Source organism: Lissotriton vulgaris, unplaced genomic scaffold (genome assembly GCF_964263255.1).
Source record: "Lissotriton vulgaris unplaced genomic scaffold, aLisVul1.2 SCAFFOLD_214, whole genome shotgun sequence".
NCBI lineage: Eukaryota > Metazoa > Chordata > Amphibia > Caudata > Salamandridae > Lissotriton > Lissotriton vulgaris.
The window spans coordinates 1,070,532-1,096,373 of NW_028243866.1; the positions used below are offsets into that span (position 1 = coordinate 1,070,532).

At 44.4% G+C, this 25,842-nt stretch overlaps 1 protein-coding gene across 1 annotated transcript in view; it reads right to left on the reverse strand.

Moving 5' to 3' along the window:
* The window catches only part of LOC147668214 (voltage-dependent calcium channel subunit alpha-2/delta-4-like), a 987,093-nt gene that overhangs the window by 481,198 nt on the left and 480,053 nt on the right, over window positions 1-25,842 (reverse strand). The window contains exons 24-25 of the mRNA XM_086948696.1: window positions 9,221-9,314; window positions 8,107-8,202 (exon numbers count right to left, since the gene is read on the reverse strand). Of these exons, the coding sequence (XP_086804822.1) occupies window positions 8,107-8,202; window positions 9,221-9,314 (190 nt within the window). The remainder of the gene's footprint in view (window positions 1-8,106; window positions 8,203-9,220; window positions 9,315-25,842) is intronic.

Below are 25,842 nucleotides of genomic sequence, written 5' to 3' on the forward strand. Positions count from 1 at the left end.
TCTGGTTTTAACTATCCACTATGTGGTTTATATTCATGTATTGAAGATGATCTATGCGACTTAATAAAATCTTTATATATTTGTAATGAAATGTTCTTGGTCTGTCCTGGGAGGCATTGTTTTGTTTATTGTATGACCTCGTAGTTAGGCATATAATTGAATGTTCATAGGCAGGTTTCTCCCCTGACTTGTTATTCAGGGACCTGCCAATGTCCGATGGGGCCCACCCCGCACCCCGGGGGCTACGGGGGCTTTTGTTACGCCATTTTCCCCAAGCAGGGCAGTATTTCAAACACAAAGACAGTGCTTATTTCTTTGAAAAAAATAGTGCCAGGGCCAAGGGTGTTTCACGGGCAGACTGAGCAGTTTGCACCACTCACTGCTGCTGCCAAATGCTAGTACACTAATCCCTATTAACCATCACACTCCACACATTGTGCCAATCTGGAATACTCTGCCACGCAAAGCTGTAAAAGTGGCTTGGACAAGGCATTATTAAACATTAATGCATATTGGATTTGTGATCATTATTTGTATGTACGCTGTACACAAAGAGACAGACAGCGCCACCATGTGGTTGACTATCTGATCTGAAATAAGTGCTAGTGTCCCGAAATAAATGCTGGTGCCGAGTACCAGCAAACACCAGCACAAATGAAACACTGCTCAGAGGACTTATTCTCCATTACCCCCCCCCCCCCCCCCACACCCCCACAATCCACACACTACGAGGGTGGAACCAATGCACCCTAATCTACAATACAATACAAACTACTTCACAGGCATGACAAGTCAGACAAGAACCACAGTAGATATGTGCAGTACATTAAAGAATGCATAACTTGAGGGCCAGGACACCCTAGTTGGTCAACTGTTGTGTTTTATTAATATATTCATTCATTTATTAATTCAAGTTACAATTGTGTACATTTGCCTTTTCTGGCTGTATCTGTTAAATACAATTCACAAAAGAACGAATGAGACATGCAGCGGTCACCGTTGGGAGATACCCCAGAGAATGCGGTGGTGTGGTCGGATGGCCGAGGATGGAGCATGACACCTGCGGCGGGAGAGGGGGGTGTGGCCATACCTTTCAAACTGTTTTATTGATTTTCAGGTGGTTTTCATGAAGGTCCTACTTTGACTAATGAAAGACATTGCTAAGGTCCATAGAGTCTCCCAGAATTGAGGATCTCCCAACTGTGACCTCTGTATGTCTCATTCGCTCTTTCAGGATTTGTATTATGTGAAGGAGTATGCGAATGTAGACAGCGCACTTTTTCCTCTCAGTCCCCTAAACCCTTATTAAGATTAGGCGTCATTTGTTTGTGAATTTGTGAAGTGTTGCTTTCTTGTTGAGTGGGTCACATCTCTTTGGGAGATACTCTGTCAGATGGTACTGCCTGCTGCTTGTCTTAGCTTCACAAGAACGAGACAAGGGCAGGTTTTTACCTTCTACTTTTCCATCTGGAAGTCTTTATTTTCCTAGCAGAATGTGGAGGAATACTTACCCCAAATATGTCTGGTTGATGGGCAATCTAGGAGACAGCATCTCTACTTCTTTCTAGTCACACCGTTGTCAGAGTCTGACCTCTCTAGGTTCTGGTTTCGTCTGTGCCCGCCTCTCGCATTGCAAGTCAATGATCACTCAGCCTGTTATTGGTGAGTATATGCCAGAGGTTTGTCACTTGAACTACACTAATTTGTTCGCCAAACTTTGAATCTGGTGCAAGTGTCACCTCTAACTGGGTGAGCCACGCGCAAGCTGGGACAGTGCGCCCTATTACAACAGCTGCACTGGTCCCAGTGCTGGTGCGAACCCATGCCAGCATTGGGAATGGAGCTTTAGTGTAAGGCAGACTGCTGCCTGAAGCCACCAGCCTGCCTTTAACTGGACAAGGCAACTCGGAGACTGTGTATTGGGGATAACTGGGGGTCCCTCGGAACCCAAATGCCCCATGAAAATGGTCGCCCGAGGTGGGAGCCCTGACTGTGAGCCACCAGTATATGGTGCACAGTCAGTGATCTCCAGATGGCAAGTTTGACTGCTCCTGTGACTGTAATATGGTGCAGACACAAATGCAAAGGCTTCCTTCATTTGCAAGAGGCCACTCCCCCATGCAAATGAGGGTATTCCCCCAATATCCCCCCACTCCCCCTTGTGGCAGCAGACAATCTGGCGAAGCAATCCATATTACTGAAGATATCTCAGAGCGTCTGCTTTACCTCCTGTAACACCATAGTGGCCCAGTGGGCACAAAAAGTGAGCAAAAAAGCCTTTTGCACTCCTGGGGGATTATCTATAATTTGACCTTTGTACTTTCACCCTCCAGGAATTTAACATTTAGAACTGGGTGTCAGGTTGCGCCCCATTTTGTTTCTAAAGTTTATTAAGCAGGCAGCGATGCCCCTTTATGATTTTGCACACTGTAGCATGAAGATATGGTCTGTGAGCCTGTGTTCAGGAGAAATTCGTGAGCAGATGCTTCTTGTTGACAAGGACCTCTGATATTTTTTGATTCATAAAACTGTAGAAAATGTTTCTGTGACTTCTGCCCACACATACCCCCCTGTAGTTGTTTAGGGCCAGGGCATTTCCAAAGTTGCAGTGGCTGACCAGCCCTTCTGGCCATGTATCTCGGACTCGTCCATTTGAAAGGATGCTGTAGTATGGTCTTTTGGTCCAGGCTGGGCAGTAATTCACCACCTCATTCATCCTCACAACGAGATGTAAATGCCCCCTCCCGAATTCAGTAGATTTTGGATGTTCGACTACTTGCCAAGCATTGCTGCCCTGTAACTCCTACTGTTGCCCCGGTATGCAAATGTGCTTACATGTAATATTGCACTATAAGGTGTAATAATATGTTCGAGTACAATACTTTAAATCAGAATGTATGTTTTGTGTGTAGTGAACTGCTGCACATGGAAGTAAAAACTGCCCCGTCTGGCTGCAATACCTACTTCCAGAATCTATAGCATTAGTTATGAAATAGCCATGTTTCCATTTTTGTCTTTAAACAGTATGAACAGAGGCAGTTTTATGTCATTAGCTATTCCACAGTTTGGGGTTCAAATGAGATATACATCTGTCTTCCATTGTGATTTTCTTGGTATTAATAAGTGGTTTCGTGAACTGGATCTTAACATGCCTTTAGGCAAGCGGTTCCTAAAATTCAGCTCACCGACCGTATTAAATATGCCAAAACGTGGTGTGTATGAGCACAAATTTGCATTTTGTCAGCACAAAATGTGAATTTACATTCATAAAGCAAGCCAGGTGCACACCGAAGCCCAATCTAGGTGCGCTGCTTGCTTTGTGAATCCGGCCAGAGATTCGGGATTCTTTTGATGCCTTTGCCTTTTTAGTTGCAGCATCTCTTGATGGATATTGTCTGCCCTGAGAAGAGCCCTCTTGGCATCATTATCTGCCTGGGCTGCCTGTGCTGGGGTCTGGTGAAAGGCCCCAGATGGAAGGCTAGTTATCATGGCAGTGTTTGGATGGTACAAGAAGGGTATCCCGCTGTCACTCAAGTCTGTGGGTGTGGCGTTTTTATTCAGCCATTTTGTGTGTTTCTGATATACGATACAAACTGATTGTGATCATTGAGTGAGGATAGCTGTTTGCCTTTGGATCTGTTGACCTCAGAGGCGCCCAACCCAGGGATAGTCTACTGTACACGATGACGCGGCTAGCTATGATGAGTGACCTGCCCAAAGACCAAGAGCCATATGTATCAAGCCATTTGCGATTCGTTAAGGCCGAAATTCTGCGAATTTCGGCCTTAGCGAATCGCAAACGGCCTTTTTTCCGATTTTGAAATGTATGAAAAATTTGCAAATAAGGAATCGCAAAAAATTGCGATTCCTTATTTTGCTTAAGCATTTAAGGAATCGCAATTTTGCAATTCCTTAAATGCTATGTATGTAGCTGTTCAAAATTGCGAATTCAGGTTTAGAAATCGCAAATTACCACCAACTTGTAGTTGGTGGTAATTTGCGATTTCTTGTAAATATGCACAATTGTGCATTTGTGAGGGTGGCATATGACATACATACATGCCCATTGGGCATGTATGTGCGCCATATGCACAAACATGTAATTTTCAGGGGTGCAGCAGGGTGAGCTTGAGACACCCCTGCACCCTTGAAATAATTCTCAAATTGCGATTAGCAAATTGCGAATTTGCAAATTGAGAATTATTTCACAGTCATTTCTATGGGCCTCCTGGCCCATAGAAATGAATGGGAAATTATTCCTTATTTGCGAATGCCCAAATAAGGAATAATTGGAAATTGCAAAAAAATAGCGATTTTCTACATACATACCATTTTGCGAATTCTAAATAGCGATTCCTTAAAAATCGCTATTTAGAAATCGCAAATGGTGATGATGATACATATGGCCCCAAGGCTTTTGCAAAGATTAGTGATTTCCTATCAGTGTAATGGCTATTCCGGGGAGGACATATTGTATCCAATTTGTGTATACTGCCAGATAGAATACGCTGGTTGAGGATGAAATTCGGTTCTAAGCCTGTCTGTACACATGCGCCTTCTTAGAAGCGGATGTTACTCTGGCTTTGCAAGGTGACCATTTCAGACTCATCTTGTAAACTCACACTTTTGTAAGATAGGCCTGTCCTATCTTTGTATCTGTTCGGTCTCTGCACTCATCAAATTACTATTAACTTGCAGTTTGTCAATAGAATTTTTTTTAACTTAAACAAAAGTGTAAGTTTAGCTTTCTGAGTTAGGCCTTATATAGGCCAGATACATGACCATCTGATCGCAAAATACTGACCTCAACTTGTAATCAGTACTTCTGTGACCAGTAAAGATTTTTAAGAACCAACATATGGAATTATCAGTCAGTTCTTAAAAATCCGAATCGCAGTGGGTCTCAATCGGACCTACCTCATGAATATTAATGAGGTAGATTCTATGCTGCGACTCAGTCACTACAACTGAGACCATCACAGAGATGGTGACCTACTGGGATGAGCATCCCACCACGTCTGTGATTGTTATTTCAATAAAGTACTTTATGTAAGGCAGCCTGTTTTCTGAGACTGAGTTTACAAAGAACATTTTGCTTTTGTTGTTGTTTGTTTAAGGGTTGGCAGTGCTCCCATGGACCACTGCCTAACTCACTTGCTATTCACATTCGCTCAGGGGAGGGGGAACCAAGGACACTCTTTCCTTTTTGCAAGGGTATTACCCCCTCCTCTTCGGAATTTGTAAAATATCAATGTTTTGGGACTGGATTTTGGTCACAAAATATTGATGCATTAGATATATTTTCAGCATTATGGAGAGATGCCTATAACACCCGCCTTCCAGATACAGAATCGGTATCCATTCGTAATCCCATTTTATGAGTTGGTAAAACTTTTCCAAATCCCAAAAAGAGATCAGTATTTAAAAAAAAACACATTTCCATGGGCAGAGAGGTCGAGCTAGAGGGTTTGCGGTCGTTTAAATGCTTAGTACTTCCGGCACGTCAAGCCTATAATGTAGTCAAAGTAGAGTGTGTAGAGGAGTGCAGTAACTTGCACGGAGACAGCGGCTGCAACGCAGTTGGAGTAAGCACTCTCATAATTTGCCTCCCTGGAGATTGGGATCTTTCTTAACCCCTTCGCTGCGGGGTGTTTCCCCCTGCTGTGCGGGGGCAGCGTGCGGCGCCGCTGTGCTTGTGACGAGCTCGGCTCGTCATGAGGCACAGTGCAGCTGCACTCATGACGAGCAGAGCTCGTCCAAACGACACCCGTTTTTCGAACGTTCAGCACAGCGGGGTAATTATCCCTGCGTGCAACGTTCCAACGGCCGTGACGAGCTCAGCTCATCATGAGTGCAGCTGCACTATGCCTCATGACGAGCTGAGCTCGTCATGAGCATAGAAGAGGTTAAGGGGGTGAGAAAGTCGGTTATCTCTTCAGTATATCACATAAACCTCACATCGAATGTCTACCTCTCAGGTACATGTCCCTGTCACAGACAGATCAGTGTATTTGGTAACTGATGGTTCTTGTAAAAATACAACAATTTTCACAGAGCCCTCATTGCTATGCTTTAGGAGCGGCTTCTCCAACTAGTAGCTTTTGGGCTATTGGTAGCTCTACTGTGTGCAGCCCAACCTGATAAATTAGAAGGTATTCCTTGATTGAATTCATATATGTATACCAAAATTGAATGTATTTGAGAAGAAAATGTGTGTAATTTCAAAACTCATGAGCTAATGTTTAGAGAAAAATGGGTTTGTTTCCAAAGTATATTTAAACCTAATAATTGAGTTATAATGCATGTGACATTTGGGAGACCTACTACTAATGTTATTACCTTGGTATTAGGGTCACCCGCTGCAGCTGTAGCTGTCATGCATTACCCATGTAGACACAATCCAACTGATAAAGCCTTTTTTTATATTATGGCTCAAAACCCTGCCTGATGCAGTGAGGTGATCACTGCTGACAATCTTTCTTATAATCCAGTCTTGTCTGATGTGACTATTATTACATTATTGAAAATAATGGTAGCTCGGGATGATTTCAGTGAACTGGTTTTATGCCAACAAGGGAAGAGGGAATAGCCTTGATATTCCGACTTGTGGTGGTGATTAACTTTATCATTCTGGTCTTGGCCTCGGCAAGTAACACAAAAACATTTTGATGACTGTTAGTAATGCTAATAATCTTCATAAGCAGTTATGCAAAGTAAATATTTTAACATGTACAATATCTTGCTAGTGGTAAAGTTTAACACTTATATGCAGTAAGAAAATATAACTATAAGTGGTAGGGTAAAGAACTGTATCCACTAGGAACAGGTAAATAAAAGGAATGGCTAAATATTTACACACATTAAAAAGTGTGCCTAGCATGATGCAATTCTTTCTAAATGAAGTGATTAGCACCATGGGGCTTTCTTAGCAGTGCAGAGAAATGCTGTCATCGGTGCTCTGGCTTTCCACAGAATATGACTTTATCATTTAGAAAATAAAACAATTATTCTTACAATCTAAGGGTCTGATTCGCAAAGGGCATCCATACTCGTGATGGAGGGGGGGACTCCACTACGAGGCCAGAGATTCCCGCACAACTGCGGGGCCTCTGCCGCGAGTGCAGAGATTCCCCATGACTGCAGGGCCTCTGCCATGAGTGCGAAGATTCCCCACAACTGTGGGCCTCCACCGCGAGTGAAGATTCCCCCATGACTGCGGTGCCTCTGCCATGAGTGCGGAGATTCCCCACAACTGTGGGCCTCCACCGCGAGTGAAGATTCCCCCATGACTGCGGTGCCTCTGCCATGAGTGCGGAGATTCCCCACAACTGTGGGCCTCCACCGCGAGTGCAGAGGCCCTTTGTGAATCAGGTCCCAAGTTTTCTAGGCTTCCTTTTTTGTGAATAAAAGTCATTCTATCTTAGGTTCCATCTCTGGCTTGGAGAAGCAGTCATGGTAAATACAGATTTATTCTATACTAGCATACATTAACCGCTGGCAGCAGAGGTGGTGATAAGAGTGACAGGGACCAGAGGGACACTGAGCCCCAAATACTTTTAAATAAAAATCATGAACCAATGCACAATTGGGAGAGGCTGAGACCCACAAGAGCCCAACACAGAAAGCTGCAAGAACCTTCACTCCACCTGAACAGCCTGAATATAATGCCTCATAATTAAAGGAGAACAGATGTTGTCCATGAGAAGCACACCTCATCTGGGACAATACCACTTAGACTCAGGACCAACTTGATGGCCAAGTCTAACACAGCCCATACAGGACTCCTGCACTTAACCTTCTAACAGCAGAACATGTAACTTGTCAAGATCCAAAGCAAAAGAAAACTCAAGAGTTTATCAGCTCTAAGAAAGAAGGCAAGTGCTAATGAATGCAGCATGCCAGACAAAGTATGCCAGCTTCAGATCATGGTTGTACCTGGGTAATGGAGGAGTGAGAGGACAGTTTAGGTCCCTCTTTTATGTGTGAACCCCTGCCCACCAGTACTCCTCTTGTGACACAGCCTGAATCAGAGCAGGTGACTGGGCATCTACTTGGAGACATTACAATCTCCAGGCTCTTTTCATTTTTTGTTTTGAAAATACTCACTTGTTGGAGAGCTTCTCAGATCCAATGAAGAGGCTGCTCCTCATAAGACCAGCACGTGTCCCCAAAAAAGCCATCTCAATTCCCTCCTCATTGGTTCTACAGAATAAGAGAAATACACACATTTTAAGGAAGGGGATGATTATTTTCTGACCTGATGATGAATCCCAAATCTTTAATTTGAGAAGGAAGCCCAATATCCATTAGAACTTAGAAGAGGAAATGTCAATCTGTCTAATAGGGAATCCATCTACTAAATCCAGCCAATGGAATCAAATAAGATTTAAACATTCTACCATAATGGTTCATGGTGATTCTATATTTTAGCATGCTTGCGTCTCACACCACATTTCTTAGCAAATCACTTTACTGATTTGATTTGTTGTAGCAAGGGAAATAAATCAAAATATCTTTTACACAACAAAACAAAACTATAGAGAAGGATCGGATATTGATATTCATCTCCTGAAGAAGGCTGTCAATTTAATGTCAGCCAAAACATGTAGAGACTTTCAAAAGCACAAACACAGATTGCAGTTATGTAGAGATTTTTTTGTGACCATCTTCAAAATACCAGAAAAGGTGAACAGGGTGCAAAATTAATGTTTGAGCTTTCTTGATTTATAAAGAATACACATGTGATTCATAATTCTTTATTTCACTTCTCTCACATAGATTACACATCTGAGTTTAACTAGTGAAGCTCCACATACAAGTATAGAACTATTTTAGATCATCTGTCGTGCATGATCAAGCACAATATCTGTTCAAACCAATATGTGGTTAAACAATGAATTGTTCCCTTAAATTCTCGTCATTTCTACTTGACATTGCCTGTGTGTTGTTCTTTTTGTTCAGTAATTTGTGGGATATACCTTGCCGCAGTGGAGCATTTCAGGACTCTACAAATCCCTCGCCAATCGCGAGGCCCAATAAAGAATATCTGGACCAAAAGCGGTAGCAATTGCATGGATTACTGAAAACATTGTACTTTAGCTCCAAGAGGTAAGACATGATAGGTTAAATATTCTTACGCCGAGAGTGCTCCCTGACACGGACCTGGAGTGGGTGTAGGGAAATGGACCTGCAACTAATTGCTGTGCTGTAGTGAACTTACTGTGACATGTTCAGGGCAAGCGCTGTCCAATAGGCCTCCATGGGAGCTGTTACCACTGCATCGAAGAGCACCTCTTGAACCAACTCCTCATCACCTGGGCATGAAAAACAGAAGTAGAACATAGATGAAGAAAGACTGGCCATCTTCCCAAAGCTTAAAAACATATGTGCTGGCCTAGTGTAATGTTTTGCTGCAAGTTTGCATCAAGTTTTCAGGACGACATATTGAATACAACCTTCCCAAGATAGACAGTCAAACAAGAGTAAAAATTCAAACTTCCATCTGTGGTGTATGAGCTCTTTCAGTTCTTCCTCCCTGAACCGCAATACTAGGCTGGAGTACATCTTCGCGGTTGAAGCCAGGGTGCTGGCCAGGCATGACCGAGACTTACTACTGCCCAAGATTCGAATGTCTGATAAAGAGAAGGCTCAGGGCCTTATGGCCATTTCTGTAATCCACTCAACAAAATAGGGCAACCAGCGTATCCCAAAGGAGTCTGTGCAATTAACAACAGCTACAAGGCAATTCCCTGAGCAATGACCTACATTCCGAGTACCCCGGGTCAGACTGGCACGTAAGGATATCTGGCAGTGCCTGAAGGTAGACTGATAGGTCAGTGTGTCAGCAGCTTGTTTGTAGGTTTCGGACCTGTTTTATAGTATGGTGGGCTGATTTGTACTGTTGATTTCCTTGATATCACTACAATAGGTGCCTGTCAAATGCACAAATGCATGCATTCTCCCATGCCTTGCAAAAACACCTATACTGCATGTCTTTACAAGTTCAAAACTGCCCTATGTGGAAATCTGGACATTTTAGTACCGATCACTAATGGGGGCAATGTTTATTTTGGTGCCCAGGATTATTTTCTCTCCCAGTCTGACCCTGTCAGTACCATGTACTTATTCTGATATTTTAAATAATATTCAAAAGTATATCTACCTAGCAGAACAACCATTTCCAATTAGATTTAACAGTTCTGAAGTAGGTACAAAACAACATTTCCACAACAATATTGATGTTTTTATTCACAGAGGTTGGAGTTACTGCAGTGTGTACAAGGCATGATCAGGGGGTCCCTGAGGTATGGTCAAGCTGATAGCAAAGTACTCAAGGCAACATTGACAATGGGGATTTAGGGGCACCCACTATTTTGATGTGCCCCTATACTCTTTGGGTCGGTGAAGCAGCATAGGGGACTGCAAGGACATAATTGAACAGTGGTTAGGGGCAAAGCGGGAGGAGTTAATGGACAGCGTGCCAGAGTGTCATCATCCTTTTCAAAGGAGGCAACACAGCTGTTTTAGTGAAAGGGTTGGCCACAGTACTGTGTGGATAGGGGTTGGGTAAGTTTAGAGTGGGCAGGATGGCAGTGAGAGGACTAGAAAAGGCACTGTGGGTTATCACAGTGATGGGAAGGCAGGATCGCCTAGCACCGGTGGTGGGAGAATGCGCAGGAGGTTTGTGCCGAGCGTGGCTCGGGCGCAGGTTGGCAAGTAGATTTTCAGAAATGGTGCTGGCTTGCTCGCTGCTGTGGGCTAAATTGCGTAGGGAAAAGGGGAGGTAGGCACTGGAAGGTGGTCCCAGGCAAAAGATGAAGACAACAGGTTTGTCAGCAGCAGCAGCAAGGGCAGAGAGTATTGATCTGGTCAAAAAGGTTTGATACAGGGCTTGCACGGGAAAGAGCTACACAAAATCGGCATTTAGACTGTTACCCCGAGGATTTTGAACTTTCAGAGATGCAATTGAAGCCCAGCAAAGAAAAGAATCTGTTCTAATGGGTTGTTCCATGTCTTGTGCATTGTTTGAAAAGTGTAGATGTTTCTTGCAATGGAGTTTAACATTTGTGACAGGTACGAAAGCAGATCTTTGTACTGGGGTGAATGTAAGACATTGTTCTACATTCTGTCAATCAACTGTGGTTTTTGCAATTTTCACCCCGAGTGGGCTGGGTATGCTCAGACGTGAGTCCCAGGCTCTCCACATTACTGGAGTCAAGCTATCCAGGCTGAAGAAGGCTGATAGCCGGAAACCGGCCCTTGGATGTTTGATTCCGGTCTAGGAAAGACATGGTTTGGTAGTTCGGGCTGGACTGTACCCATGAAGCACAGGGTCAAGGCTGATTTGCATATAGCCATTGTCTGACCTACGGTGGTGTGGAGTGCAAAAAAACGATGGATTTAGGCCCAGATCTTTGTACTGGGGTGAATGTAAGACATTGTTCTACATTCTGTCCATCAACTGTGGTTTTTGCAAGGTATGAAAGCAGTGACACATTATCTTCACACTTCTTTTCTTTGTGGGCAGCACAGGCTCTGCAGAATGCCTGAGGATGTTGGTAATTTTTCAAGAGCTAACGGCAGACAGTGGGTTGCCCCTAGCAGATGAGAAGAGGGTGGGAACTGAAATTGATTCTGTGAGGAAGGAAGTGTGTTTGCCAGAGGACAAGACAGAAGCCCCGCTGGAGCTGCTGGACACTGTGTTGGCTAGAAAGAAGGTTCAAGTCAAAGAGATCCAAGTTTTACTAGGACATTTGGATTTTGCACGCACAGTAGTGAGGGTGGTATCAAAAGAAAATAAAGGGGACCTGGAATTCCAAAGGAACTAGAGTAATCAAGGCCATGTATATAGAAAATGTTTCAAACGCAGACACTTAAAAAGATCTTTCACTACTACACCCTGAGGGCGGCCAGGTGTAGTACGGATATCTTATCAGCTCACACAGGGAGACATTTTTGATGGTCTGCGTGGTCTGGTTTGCTGCTCAGACAGTAACTGGGAGTCTGTGACGTTTCTCTAACCCGGCTGTGCAACCCAGCGGGGTCGGAGAAATTTAAGTGCAATCCTTCTTGACCTCTCGGCTGTCTTCAACACTGTCTCCTACCACACACTCATCAACCGACTGTACCAGAGTGGAATCAAAAGACAACGCTTTTAGATGGTTGGCATCATTAATTTCAGGGTGCACACTGAAGATCTGTCTTCTTCCTTCACCTCACAGCCAATGCACACCATCTGCGGTGTCCCGCAAGGCTATTCCTTAAGTCCTTAAGTCCCACCGTCTTCAACATCTACATGACTTCACTAGCAGACATCATCAAGGGCCAGCGTACATGAACCATCGTCTAAACTTCCACAAGCCACCCAGAAACCTCCCTCGGCTCATCGTGCCCTCACACGGACACTGCACATCTGCCACCCCAGAGGACAATCCTTCTCCCATCTCGTCGCCAAATCCTGGAACGCCTTTCCCTCCATCTTCGGGCATCACCCTCATTGGCAGACTTCCGTAAGGGACTCAAGACCTGGCTCTTCGACTGAGACCCTCAGCCCAGTGCCTGGATACCATCATGGGTGATGAGTCGTGCTATGTAAGCACAGTTTAATTGATTGATTGATGACCCCTTTACCATCTCCTTTATCTTTACAGGCCTATTTTGCAGAGGCTCTGTGGCTCTGTGTTTTCTCCTTGTCTGCTGCCAAGGCAAGCCCACGGAACCTCCTCCAATGAAAACGAGACAAAGCATCCACAATGTCTTTGTCATTTGGATGTGCCTCACACTGAATACAATATTTTACACCGGACATTACCCAGCATCAATGCACCCAGCAACTGTAGCACTTTCAAATCCTGCACCAACTGCCTGTTCGCTACATTCACCACAGACATGTTGTCTATGTTGAACAGTACTTTATTGTTTGCAAATTAGTCAGACCACAATGCCAATGCCACCACCAGTGGAAAGAACTCGAAAAATGCAATGCTCCTACCACCTCCTTTCCATGCTTCTGGCCACGTCTCTGCATGCCACTGCCCTTACCATGGAAGACTGTAACCTGAACCACTTGAAAAAGTGTGCATGTTCCATTCTGTCTCTTTGCTCAGCCCCTGCAGTGATGTTCCTTTAAACTGCTGCTAGAATGAGCACCACATCTTAAAATCTGCCCTGACCCCTAAAGACAAGTGCACTCGGTGATGAGGAAGGGAAAGCCTTGACTTTTCCAGACTCAGCTTCCTGCAGAAAGTCCAGCGTGCCTTCACAACTCCATATATATATATATATATATATATATATATATAAAATGTTCCAAAAGGAGTCACTTAAAGAAGTTCACTACTACAAGGGCTTTCCTGTTCAGTTGCCCTTTTATCACAATCAATGTGATACAAATCAGTCAATTAATTAATTTGATCATCTTAAATAACAAAAGTAGAAATGACAATTCAAATACAAAAAAGTAGGTGCTACAGGTGATGGCGCTTTGTAAATCCATATGTCTTAACTATCAAGACATCAATACAAAATGCAAGCGCCTGGCATCCAGTACAAATATAGTTATGACTCAACAGTTGATGTTTCCACCTCTGAAAATCACTTGAATGCGGTCATCCTTAAGACAAAAAAATAGTAACCTGACCAGAAAGGATCATACATGAACAGCATGTATGGAAACGATCCCAGATGATCAATGTCCTATAAGTGCTATGGTTCCTTAATTCACATAATATAATTCCTTTAGAATACATCAAAAATACTATTGCCAGCATAAGAGAAGTGCTGGGATTGGCATCTGGGAGCCTGGGCAGTGTGCAGCCGGAATCGACGATCGTCAGAGAATGCAAGAAGCCGCCACAGTTGGCAATTTTTCAGGGATGAAGGGGTGCATTTATCCCAGTGGGCATGGATTCTACTCAATGCAGATGAGGGAAGCCATGGAAGGCACGTTGATTGTGCCGATATCGTAAGACGCCAGCACAAGATGGCAAGCAAGGAGGTGTTTTTTCTGACTGGTGGTTTGGAAGGATGTTTTACAACAAGAAAGAAGTTAATTGCAGCTTGGGGGTGAAAACGACTGGCGGGGCGATCAAATGGAAGTTCTGAAGTCAAGATTTTAGTCACTAGGAACTGTAAGGTTCGTAGATAAATACAATAATAGTTGTAGGGGCTGGAGAAGGGACATGCACTTGATTTGCATGTTTTTGGGTGATCTTTTATTTGCAGGATACATTATCATATAGTGAAGCACTTAGTCGGTTGTAATGAGGAAATATAAATTTTATGGTCAAGTAATGTTCCCTAGCGTGTACCCCACCGTCTCCGTGTACCAGCTTAAAGTGCATGTAACTTCCCTCCTGTACCAGCTATGAAGACGCAAATACATTTGCGTCCAACGTTAACATGTCCTCTTTCAGACCCACCCTGAATGGGTTGGATGCTCCGTTCCTAAGTATGCTATGCCAACGTCTTTTTGTGGTGTCCTTTACACGTTTTTCATCTCTGGCAAAGTAGGGCCTTAATTCTGCCATCGAGCCTTTTTTCCTGCTTTCTGACTCTGAAAACTTCAGCCCAGGCTGTCACTGTACCCGTGACCTCTGCCTTACTCCCTGTGCGGCTAACGGCGCTTAGCTCAGCCTGCTGCCTGCCAAGACTGTATTCAACCTTCGAATTATCTGTTCCGCTCCTCGAAAATGCATTCCTGCCTACTAGTTTAAGTAAACATCACCCAGCTGCAGAGCAAAGGGCCCGGCCTCACTGTCTCCGTGCAAGTAATTCATAGCCTCTGTTACCATGGTAGGCCCATGCCCCTCGCATTCTCATGTAGACACTTAGGCGCTTATACACGCACTCACAGTCAGTATAGAATAGCTTCTGCCCCAGAGACCTTTCCGTTTAGATAATATGGTTCCCAAACGTCAGATATCAGATATGATAGAGGTACGAGTTGATCTGACACGCCAGACTTCTGTCTCTTTCCGTTAGTGTGAATGTCAAGTCCCCTGCACCCTCCAGTTTTCACGTCAATCACACGTCATGTAGCTGCGCGCGCATCCAAGCCTCATATTTCTGCTGACATTACAAGATTCTGCTTTGTTGCCACCCACTTGTGACACCTATCTGTGACGTTTCTAGCACACACCTCTATGTTCACGCCTAGTTCACGCCTTCTAATTACGTACCACTACCACGTGGATGCTGTTATCTTGTTTCTCTCAGCTGTTACGCCTACTGTACTGGTTTCTATAATGCAACTTAAGTATATAAGCTATGTATTGTCAATAAAATATTGCTCTATCCCTTCCTGAACCCCTGTGGTTGCAGGAACATGATATCCAGTTCTAGAACATTCCTTTTTAAGGAATAAAACCCCTAAGAACTCTAACACCACGGACTCTGCCTCTTTTTTTCCGATTGAGTTATTATTGATTAAGTACTTACCTGCATAGAAATTAGGACGGTAAATCAAATATTTACCACAATATTTTGGCGCCCGAACAGGGACCCCTCCCCCACCCCACGCGCCGGTTGGTGCGTTGCAAGCTCTGTCCCCTGCCCTCATTTAGACGGAAACTACGCGTACTGGCAGGATTTCCTGTATCTCCCTCTGGCCCACGGAGGTGACGAAGACTGCGATCAGCACCCAGACGAGGCGGTGAGGAGTGTGGAGGATCCCGCCCAGAGCCTAGCCGAAAGAAGCAAGGTCCGAGGTGTCAAGAGGCCCACCAGTTTCCGAAGTATCCACGTGTCGAGTCGAGTCGAGTCCAGTCCGGTCCAGTCGAGTTTTCCGAGGCCTTCTGTTTCCGTGCTTCCCGGTGAGTACCATTGCCGGGACGTATCAAGACGGGTTTGGGTACACAAATTCGGTCTGCACTGTTTTAGACAGTGTATCTGTACTGTTTAGCAGTACATCAGTTATTCAAGTTCTTGCATTGTCTCCGACAGTGTATCTGTACTGTTTAGCAGTACATCCAGTATAGGGGGTAGTCATATATGTCTCAAATGTCTTTCATGTGATTAATGTCGTGGTATGAGTGTGACTGTTTTTAATGTGCATTATTGTGTTCTTGTGTAACTAGCTGTATTCAGAATTAAGTAGCAAGGATTGAGCATTCAGTATTAAGTAAACAAGATGCCGTTTTTCAACAAGTTAAAGAAGATAGGAACTAGGAAAGGGATACTAGAGGAAGAAATTCCTATCCCCCCTAGGGACACTCCTGGAAATTTTATGTACCACAAGCATGGCTTAGATGCCATATTGTATCTAGATTTATGGGCCGATTACACTAAGCATCTAGACGAAAGACATAGATGGCCTGTTACCGGAACATGGGATGCCGAGTGCATCATGAAGGTAGAAGAAGCACTATGGAAAAAGAAAGCCAGACAATCTCAGAAGGACGCCATAGAATTTTGGCGTAAGGAATCACATAAGCGTGCTGAAAAAGCACTTCGTAGAGAAGACAGACTTAAAGAATCAGATAAAGCCCAAGAAAACGAATTAGTTACTGAAGGGATCCGAGTAAAATCAGAGCAAATAGACCGTGCACGAAACAACCTCGTAAATGGCATGTATCTCGTGGCCGAGGGTTCGCCTGAGGCCACTTCAGAAATACCGAAAAATCTGCCGCCACCATTGGTCCCAACTAAAGTAACTCACAGGACCACTAAAGACATATTCCTGAATTCCTATCTAGAGGATGTAGCACCCGCTTACACCAATCCGCCTGTCCGCGTCCCGCCTACTGACGGTGACGGGGGTGGCAACCCGCCTCCAGACCATATCCCACCATTACCGCAACCAGGTTTCCCCGTTCGACAGCCCATCATTCCTCCACCTCCACCACTTCCCGCACCTAAAATTGATATACCGAAACCGCTTCTACCTGATCCTACTAAAAGACAAATTCAAGTACAGATACAGACTCCGCAGAGAGGTAATGTCCACGCTTCCGCCTCAGGAGGTGCGACCGGGGGTCACCAGACCCCGCCCCCAACACACAGATTACAGCTTAGGGATATGCAGAACCCTTTTACATTCCAATCACCCCGCCTCGACATACTCAAAGAACCGCTTTCAGTTTGCAGATATGATCCAGTACCCGGCAAAGACGATAGAATGATGATAGCATCACTACGCTTACGACATGCTACAGATTACCTACTGTTTTTCTCAGGAATGAAAGAGCACCTAGATAGAATATATCATTTTGTCCAGACTGGGGAAGACCCTGACAGTATCAAAGAGGCCATGGCGCATCAGAAAGTTGACACTCAAGCATATATATTACGTTTTTTCATAAATTGTCTAATAAGAGAACGAGACAGGTCTGAGACAGAACAGGATGAAATGGAGGCACTAAACAAGTGGGGCCAAAATATATCCGAAGGAAAACATGATAAAGGGAGTTGCATAGCCAGTATGTACAAGAGAATAAGAAAAGCAGTGATAGAAATACACGAAAAAGAGAAAGAAAAAACTTCCTCCGAGGAGGAGGAAGAACCTGAAGAACAAGAAAAGACTACAGACACGATAGCGTATGTAGGTAAGGGAACTTACCTTAGGAAAGGCATTCGTCCAGAAAGCAAGAGAGTTTTTCTCTCTGGCATAACAAAACCGAATTCTCCTGAACATCAGTTCCAAGAGACTGATAAAAGGCTTCGAGAACGAATGGGGTACCATGTACTCAATTCTATGGATGAACAAGAACTAGCCCGGTCAGCAGTATTATGGGCTGACAATCCGAACATATACAATGATGACACAGTAGCGCAGACATTTCTGAACCTTTCCCCAGACGAGCAGAAATTAGCAGGTGTATACATGATTCAGCACCTCCTCACGTTATACAGAAACCAACATTCTGATCCAGGTCCCTTACACGATACATTAGAAGCACTACTCATGGATAGATGGCAAGGTCTAAGTACCAAGTTAATACAAATAATTCTAGAACAACGACATAGATACAACACGTTCTTAAGTGCCGAATATGTCCCCGCACCGCCCCCAGAAAGAAAGATGTATCATATGCAGCGTCTGCATGGCATTGAAAGTCAGAACCCCTTACGAGAAGTACATCCAGTTATGGGTACCGATAATAACTTGAAACGTGTGTATGTACACACGCCTCTGACCAAATTAGAACTGTTAGAAATGAAGAAACTAGTACCCTGTCATGATAAAGACCCTGCAGGTTTTCACAGAGAACTTAAAGACATGTTACTGATGGGGGATTACACATATGAAGATATCATGAAAATGTTAAAAGTACTGTTGCCCACAGGCATCTACGAGAAACTCAAGGAAAAAGAATGGGAGGTGGGAGACAAAAAGATCGTATGGGCAGAAATAGAAGACGAGGAGGAAAAACGTACCCCAGGGCTAGGCCTTGGGGAGAAAACTAAAGCATTACCAGGTTTGATAGTACAGGTTCTGCCAAGATTACTGACAACTAGAAAGGAAGATTGGGACGCAATTTCGGCCTGTAAACAGAAGCAAGATGAAGATACTAGTGACTTCTATTCAAGATTCGAGAAATGTTTCATTATTAATAGTGGTCTTAAACCAAGTAGCGAGTCGTACCCGCATCTTTTTGTATCGAAGTTAGTGGAGAATTCCCTGTTAGCAGTTAAAAATCGTGTATACAAGGTCGAGAGTACGTGGCAAGCAAATACGCCATCCCAGATGTTACAAATGTTACAGTACCACCAGAACAGAATTAGAGAAGAACAGGATCATGAACAGAAACGTATGAAAGACACGAAAATGAAAATGTTAGTGGCCCAATCGGTTCCAGCCGACGGCCAGAGAAAGGGTACGACCCAGACAGGTCACACCGCAGCTCCCGTTAAAGGGACATGCAATTATTGCAAGCAGCCAGGTCACTACGTACATGAATGTCCAGTTCTGAAACATAACATAGCAACAGGTAAAACTAAAGAAAGACCGCATCCACCGAGACAAGATCAGGCCCAGCAACAGACTTCACAGAATGTACAGCCCATGCAGAATACACAGCCTATGCATGCTTCATCACAGACGGTAGCGGTACCACAGCCACAGCCCATTGCCGCGACTCAGCAAGTTTCACAACAGATGTACCAGTATGCCCAATCTGCTTACCCCGATTATCCACGATACACATGAAACAGCCTAGAGAGGGAGTTTGGCTTGCCTCTTATTGAGATTCCTGTAGATCAAGAGGGTCCTTATGTACACAGTCAAGTATTGGGAAAAGACAGAAAGTTTTTAATTGATACAGGGGCAAGCCGCACAACAATCAGCCATGACGAAGTCCCAGGGGCACCCCTCTCAGGCTCACAGAATGTTTCCCTTGGTTTTTCAGGACAGCCTATTGTAAATGAGGTATCAGAACCAGCCCCCCTGGCTGTGGGTCCATTATCACGAGTTACAGACCTGTTACTGACGAAATCATGTCCAGAAAATCTGTTAGGAATAAAGACATTGAAGGCTCTAGGAGCCGTAATATGTTGTTCTCCGGAGGGAGTTAGACTCTTTCTGCGAGATTTCAAGGGTCACTATGTATTACGAGAATTTGATGTCAGATTGAAAAATGTACCGGATCACCTGTGGGCACAAGGCCCAACCGATGTAGGCTGCATGCACATTACACCATACCGTGTTACACTGAAATCAGGTGTTGTGTTACCACGAATCAGACAATACAAGTTACCACCCGATGCTGTAGTGGCTTTACTGGAAATCATTGAAGAGCTCATTGCCCAAGGAGTGGTCGTAGAGACCGACTCCAATATCTGTAATTCCCCTATCATTCCGATTCTTAAACGTACTGATCCCAATGCACCGCCAGTATATCGGCTGGTGATTGATTTACGAGAACTGAATAAATGCATTGTACCACAGTACCCTGTGGTTCCCGATATCTCTTCCCTAATGACTGCTATTGATTCAGAAGCAACGTTCTTTACTGTAATTGACCTCAAGAACGCCTTCTTTAGTGTACCTATTGACCCAGAGAGCCAATACCTTTTCGGATTCAGTTTAAATGGACGAAGTTTCAAATTTTCCCGCGCACCTCAAGGATTCACAGAAAGCCCCAGCATCTATAGTTAAGCACTGAAAAGACAACTAGATTGTATTCAAATGCCAGTTAACACCGCTTTACTGCAATACGTCGATGATCTGCTGATCACCGCACGAAGTGAGCCCGAATGTGAACAAGCATCACTGACAGTTTTACATTTCCTGGCCGACAAGGGACACAAGGTGTCCCCTTCGAAGCTACAATTCTGTGTTCAGCAAGTTGTGTACTTGGGTCACTTGCTGTCCAAAGTGGGGAGACAGCTCACTCCTGATCGCATTCAGTTAATTGTAAATATGCCGCAACCCCAGACACAAAAGGAAGTGCGGGCCTTTATAGGCCTCACCTCGTACTGCAGACAATGGATCCCTCAGTATGCTTTTCTAGCTAAACCACTCATTCAGTTGACAACACAGGAGGCAGCGACTTCGACTGCCCTTCCTTGGACTCAGGAACATACACAAGCCTTTGAAGAATTAAAGAAAGCTTTATGCCAAGCACCAGTTTTAGCGACACCATGTTACAGCAAACCTTTTACACTTTTTGTTACAGAACGTGATGGTACAGCGTTGTCTGTCCTCACTCAAGGTCAAGCAGGTTCACATAAGCCTTGCGCTTATTTTTCAAGTACATTGGATTCAGTAGCCCAGGCACTCCCTGCGTGCTTAAAGTCAGTAGCAGCAACAGCACTAGCAATCAGACAGAGCGACTCAATTGTTTTAGGACATCAATTAACAGTACAAGTTCCACATTCTGTAGAGGTTCTTTTAAACAGAACCCAGACTCAACACTTGACTATAGCACGACTGACAGGTTATGAATTAACACTATTCCAGCCACACATAGAAATCAGGCGCTGCAGCATTCTGAACCCCGCAACATTGTTACCTTCAAGTATGACAGATCCAGCTCCGCATGATTGTATAGAGATCATTAATGCAGTAACAAAGCCTCGACGAGACTTAACAGATGTTCCATTGACAAATCCAGACCTGACACTTTATGTGGATGGTTCATGCATGAGAACAAGTACAGGAGAATTAGTGGCCGCGTATGCAGTGACCACTGAAACTGAAGTAAAAGAAACACATCGTATTGATACACTGTCCGCTCAAGCGGCAGAGCTTATTGCTCTGACCCGAGCCTGTATACTAGCCAAGAACAGAAATGTTAACATATACACTGATTCCCGTTATGCGTTCGGAGTTGTACACGACTTCGGAATGTTATGGCAAGAACGAGGTTTCTTGACCTCTCACGGTGCCAAGATCCAACACGGCCCCCTCATTCAAGCACTGCTAGAAGCAATACCTCTGCCTTCAGGCATATCCGTCATGAAGTGTAAAGCACATACTAAAGTTACAGATTCTGTTTCCCAGGGTAACGACCTGGCAGACCAGACAGCAAAACATACAGCATTGACTCACACTCAGACAACTGACCTGACAAAGACAATAGTACCGACACATTGTATGACAGTCAGGGATCCCACACTAGATGTAATCGATATCCAGACACATGCTACTGCAGATGAAATAAAGAAATGGACTGAACTAGGAGGGATCCAGACAGATCAAGGTTGGATGACGAAGGGAAAATCTACATGGTTTCTCCCCGACTCTATGGTTCAAGTCATAATCAATACAGCACATAGTCCAGCACATCTAGGAGAGAAAGCGATGTTAGACAGTGTACAGAATCTCTGGCACAACAAACACTTACGAGCAGCAGCAAAACAGAAAGTGCGTACTTGCATGATCTGTTGTCAGTTCAATCCAGGTAAAAGCGTCCCTGTAGAGCAAGGTGGATTTCATCCTCCCGATCACCCTTTTGAAGCCCTCCAGATGGATTATATCCAGATGGACCGTTGTCGAGGATTCAAATATGTCCTCGTAATTGTTTGTGCACTTTCCCGTTGGACCGAAGCATATCCAGTCCCAGATTACACTGCTCCGACCACTGCCAGGCAGCTGGTTCGAGAATTCTTCCCACGATACGGCTTGCCTCGTGTCGTATACTCAGATAATGGACAGCCATTCTCATCCGAATTAATGAAACAAGTTTCCTTGCTGCTAGGATATCAGTGGAGATTCCATTGTGTCCGACATCCCGAAGCTGCTGGCCTTGTAGAGAGGCATAACCAGACACTAAAGACACGCCTTGCTAAAGTTTGTAAAGAGAAAGGGGTCGACTGGATAGTCGCCCTGCCAGTTGCATTGTTCTATATGAGGATGGTCGCCCACTCGCGATCAGGACTATCCCCGTATGAAGTGGTCTTTGGCAGACCACCGAATATGTGGGGGACGCCCTTACCTAAGAAAATTACCGATGTCGATTGTAATATGCTGACAGATTACCTTGCCTCCTTGATGTCTGCACTCCAATCATGTCGTTCACAGGTTGCCGCAGCTTTCCCTGACAATACTGATGTAAAGCCGCATGATGTCCGTCCCGGCGACCTGGTCCTAATTAGGAACTTCGACAGGAAAAGTCCGCTGGAGCCCCGCTGGAAAGAGCCGAAGACCGTCCTTCTTACAACGCGGACCGCTATCAAAGTTGAAGGCAGAAAGGGGTGGATCCATACAAGCCATATAAAAAAGTGTAACGAACTGATGCCAGAAAAAGACTCGTCCACCCCTTCCAAAGACTGTATCGAACGTAGTGACTTTAAAGTTCCGAAAAAAGAGAAAAATCCCCAAGAGGAGTACAAACTGAAATTTCGATCTAGCAAGTCAGACAGTTTAATTGTTTAAGTCCTCCCCTAGGTGAATCGGTTAAATAGTTTCTGACATGTATCCCCTAGATCGAGATAGAGAGAGAGAGAGACAACTCAAGAAATGTACATATTGCAAATCACTCCGTAGTCACTGTATAGTGACATTATTGATTATGTTTTTTCTAAGTCTTCTGATTATTGTTGCAAGTGTATTGCTTCCCATATACTACCCTATCTTCAAACGTGAACAATCTGCTTACAATGTTTCTGCTGAACATTCTTTTAGTGAATTACCTCCCCACGAACTATCTTACAGACTTGCGCTGCGCAACAACACATTCATTAGTATGTTACATCACTCCCATCAGACTAACAATGCTACAAACTGCTGGATATGTGGCCGACTCCCTCCCTACCAGAAATACAAGGGAGTTCTGCCTCTCTTTCCGTACCCGTTCACTCACAATGGCTCCTGTGGTGCATGGTTCAGAATAATTAATTCCTTAGATCCTGACATTGCTGTTTTTAAAGGGAGCTGGGTTTGGGGAAACTTGAACTTAGTTCTGCTTAATGCCTGTTACCCCGACAAGAAGGGACTCCCCACTAGAATAGGAACTGATCTAGAAAATGAAGTATATGGATTAGGTAATTATACAATTAACATTATGATTCTTACTGTTGAATCCGAAGCCGCACCAGTTCTCCCTGCTATGACAGTATTACCAGTCACTGGTGAATTATGTGTCAGTAAGAAGGGTTCAGTACACTTAAGACATAGTAAATGTACTACTGTGGTCGAATTCAGTGACCAAGGCAAATCTTCCTTTAGAGCTACCCGTCATTCTTACTTTGTTTGTGGTCATACAGCATACATACGCCTGCCTCCAGATTGGGATGGTACCTGTTACATTGCATTCCTTCTGCCACCTGTTTTTCTAGCCCCTCCTGATTATCACAGAAATACAAATCTAGTAAAGAATAGACTCCGAAGAGATCTCCCGATTGTCGACTACACTGAAACGGCATGGGAGCAATACACAGATTTCAATAAAGGATTCTTTTTCTTCACAGGCCCCGTCCAAAATAGTAAACTAATACGCAGATTAACTAGAACACTTGAAGCAGTAGTGAATGAAACTGCCTCCGCCCTAGGTAACTTAACAGAGGAGCAGTCCGCCATGCGGGTTGTTGTTCTTCAGAATCGTCTTGTTATTGACGTCATCTTGGCAGATAGAGGCGGAGCTTGTAAGGTCATCGGGTCAAGTTGCTGTGTTTTCATCCCAGAAAACGCGCCAACGGTATATCAAGCTATTACACGTCTCCATAAAAGTGCAAATCAGATACATCAGAATCCAGGCACCTGGACTTGGTCCGGTTGGTTCTGGACAACGTTAACCGCTTGGGGATGGAAGATCCTATCCTTCCTAGGCATTGGCCTAGTCATCGTATTCAGTTGCTGCCTGTGCCTACAGTGTGGGCCAGCGATTTGTGGACTGTGTGCCACATCGTGCATTAAACATTCCAGTTTTCTCTCAAAACGTGAAAGAAAGAAAGATGAGCAAATGATGTTACAAGAACAGACTGATCGATTCATGAGGATCGATATATCATGAAGGGTCCGTAGGGAACAAGGAGGGAATGAGGAAATATAAATTTTATGGTCAAGTAATGTTCCCTAGCGTGTACCCCACCGTCTCCGTGTACCAGCTTAAAGTGCATGTAACTTCCCTCCTGTACCAGCTATGAATACATTTGCGTCCAATGTTAACATGTCCTCTTTCAGACCCACCCTGAATGGGTTGGATGCTCCGTTCCTAAGTATGCTATGCCAACGTCTTTTTGTGGTGTACTTTACACGTTTTTCAGCTCTGGCAAAGTAGGGCCTGAATTCTGCCATTGAGCCTTTTTTCCTGCTTTCTGACTCTGAAAACTTCAGCCCAGGCTGTCACTGTACCCGTGACCTCTGCCTTACTCCCTGTGCGGCTAACGGCGCTTAGCTCAGCCTGCTGCCTGCCAAGACTGTATTCAACCTTCGAATTATCTGTTCCGCTCCTCGAAAATGCATTCCTGCCTACTAGTTTAAGTAAACATCACCCAGCTGCAGAGCAAAGGGCCCGGCCTCACTGTCTCCGTGCAAGTAATTCATAGCCTCTGTTACCATGGTAGGCCCATGCCCCTCGCATTCTCATGTAGACACTTAGGCGCTTATACACGCACTCACAGTCAGTATAGAATAGCTTCTGCCCCAGAGACCTTTCCGTTTAGATAATATGGTTCCCAAACGTCAGATATCAGATATGATAGAGGTACGAGTTGATCTGACACGCCAGACTTCTGTCTCTTTCCGTTAGTGTGAATGTCAAGTCCCCTGCACCCTCCAGTTTTCACGTCAATCACACGTCATGCAGCTGCGCGCGCATCCAAGCCTCATATTTCTGCTGACATTACAAGATTCTGCTTTGTTGCCACCCACTTGTGACACCTATCTGTGACGTTTCTAGCACACACCTCTATGTTCACGCCTAGTTCACGCCTTCTAATTACGTACCACTACCACGTGGATGCTGTTATCTTGTTTCTCTCAGCTGTTACGCCTACTGTACTGGTTTCTATAATGCAACTTAAGTATATAAGCTATGTATTGTCAATAAAATATTGCTTTATCCCTTCCTGAACCCCTGTGGTTGCAGGAACATGATATCCAGTTCTAGAACATTCCTTTTTAAGGAATAAAACCCCTAAGAACTCTAACACCACGGACTCTGCCTCTTTCTTTCCGATTGAGTTAATATTGATTAAGTACTTACCTGCATAGAAATTAGGACGGTAAATCAAATATTTACCACAGTAGGGCTATGTGCCAGGGTTGTCATGGATGTATAACCTACACCGGAGCCATTAAAGTAGCCTTTTTCACACTATCACACATTTCCACTGTAGTTACAGGAGTGCTTCGTTCTGCCCAACGTCTACTTTGCTCTTGAATGTGTCATACATGGCCACAGACCAGCCTGTGAGTGACAGGAAGTACAATAAGGTGGGGGCTGTGTCAAGAGGACAGCA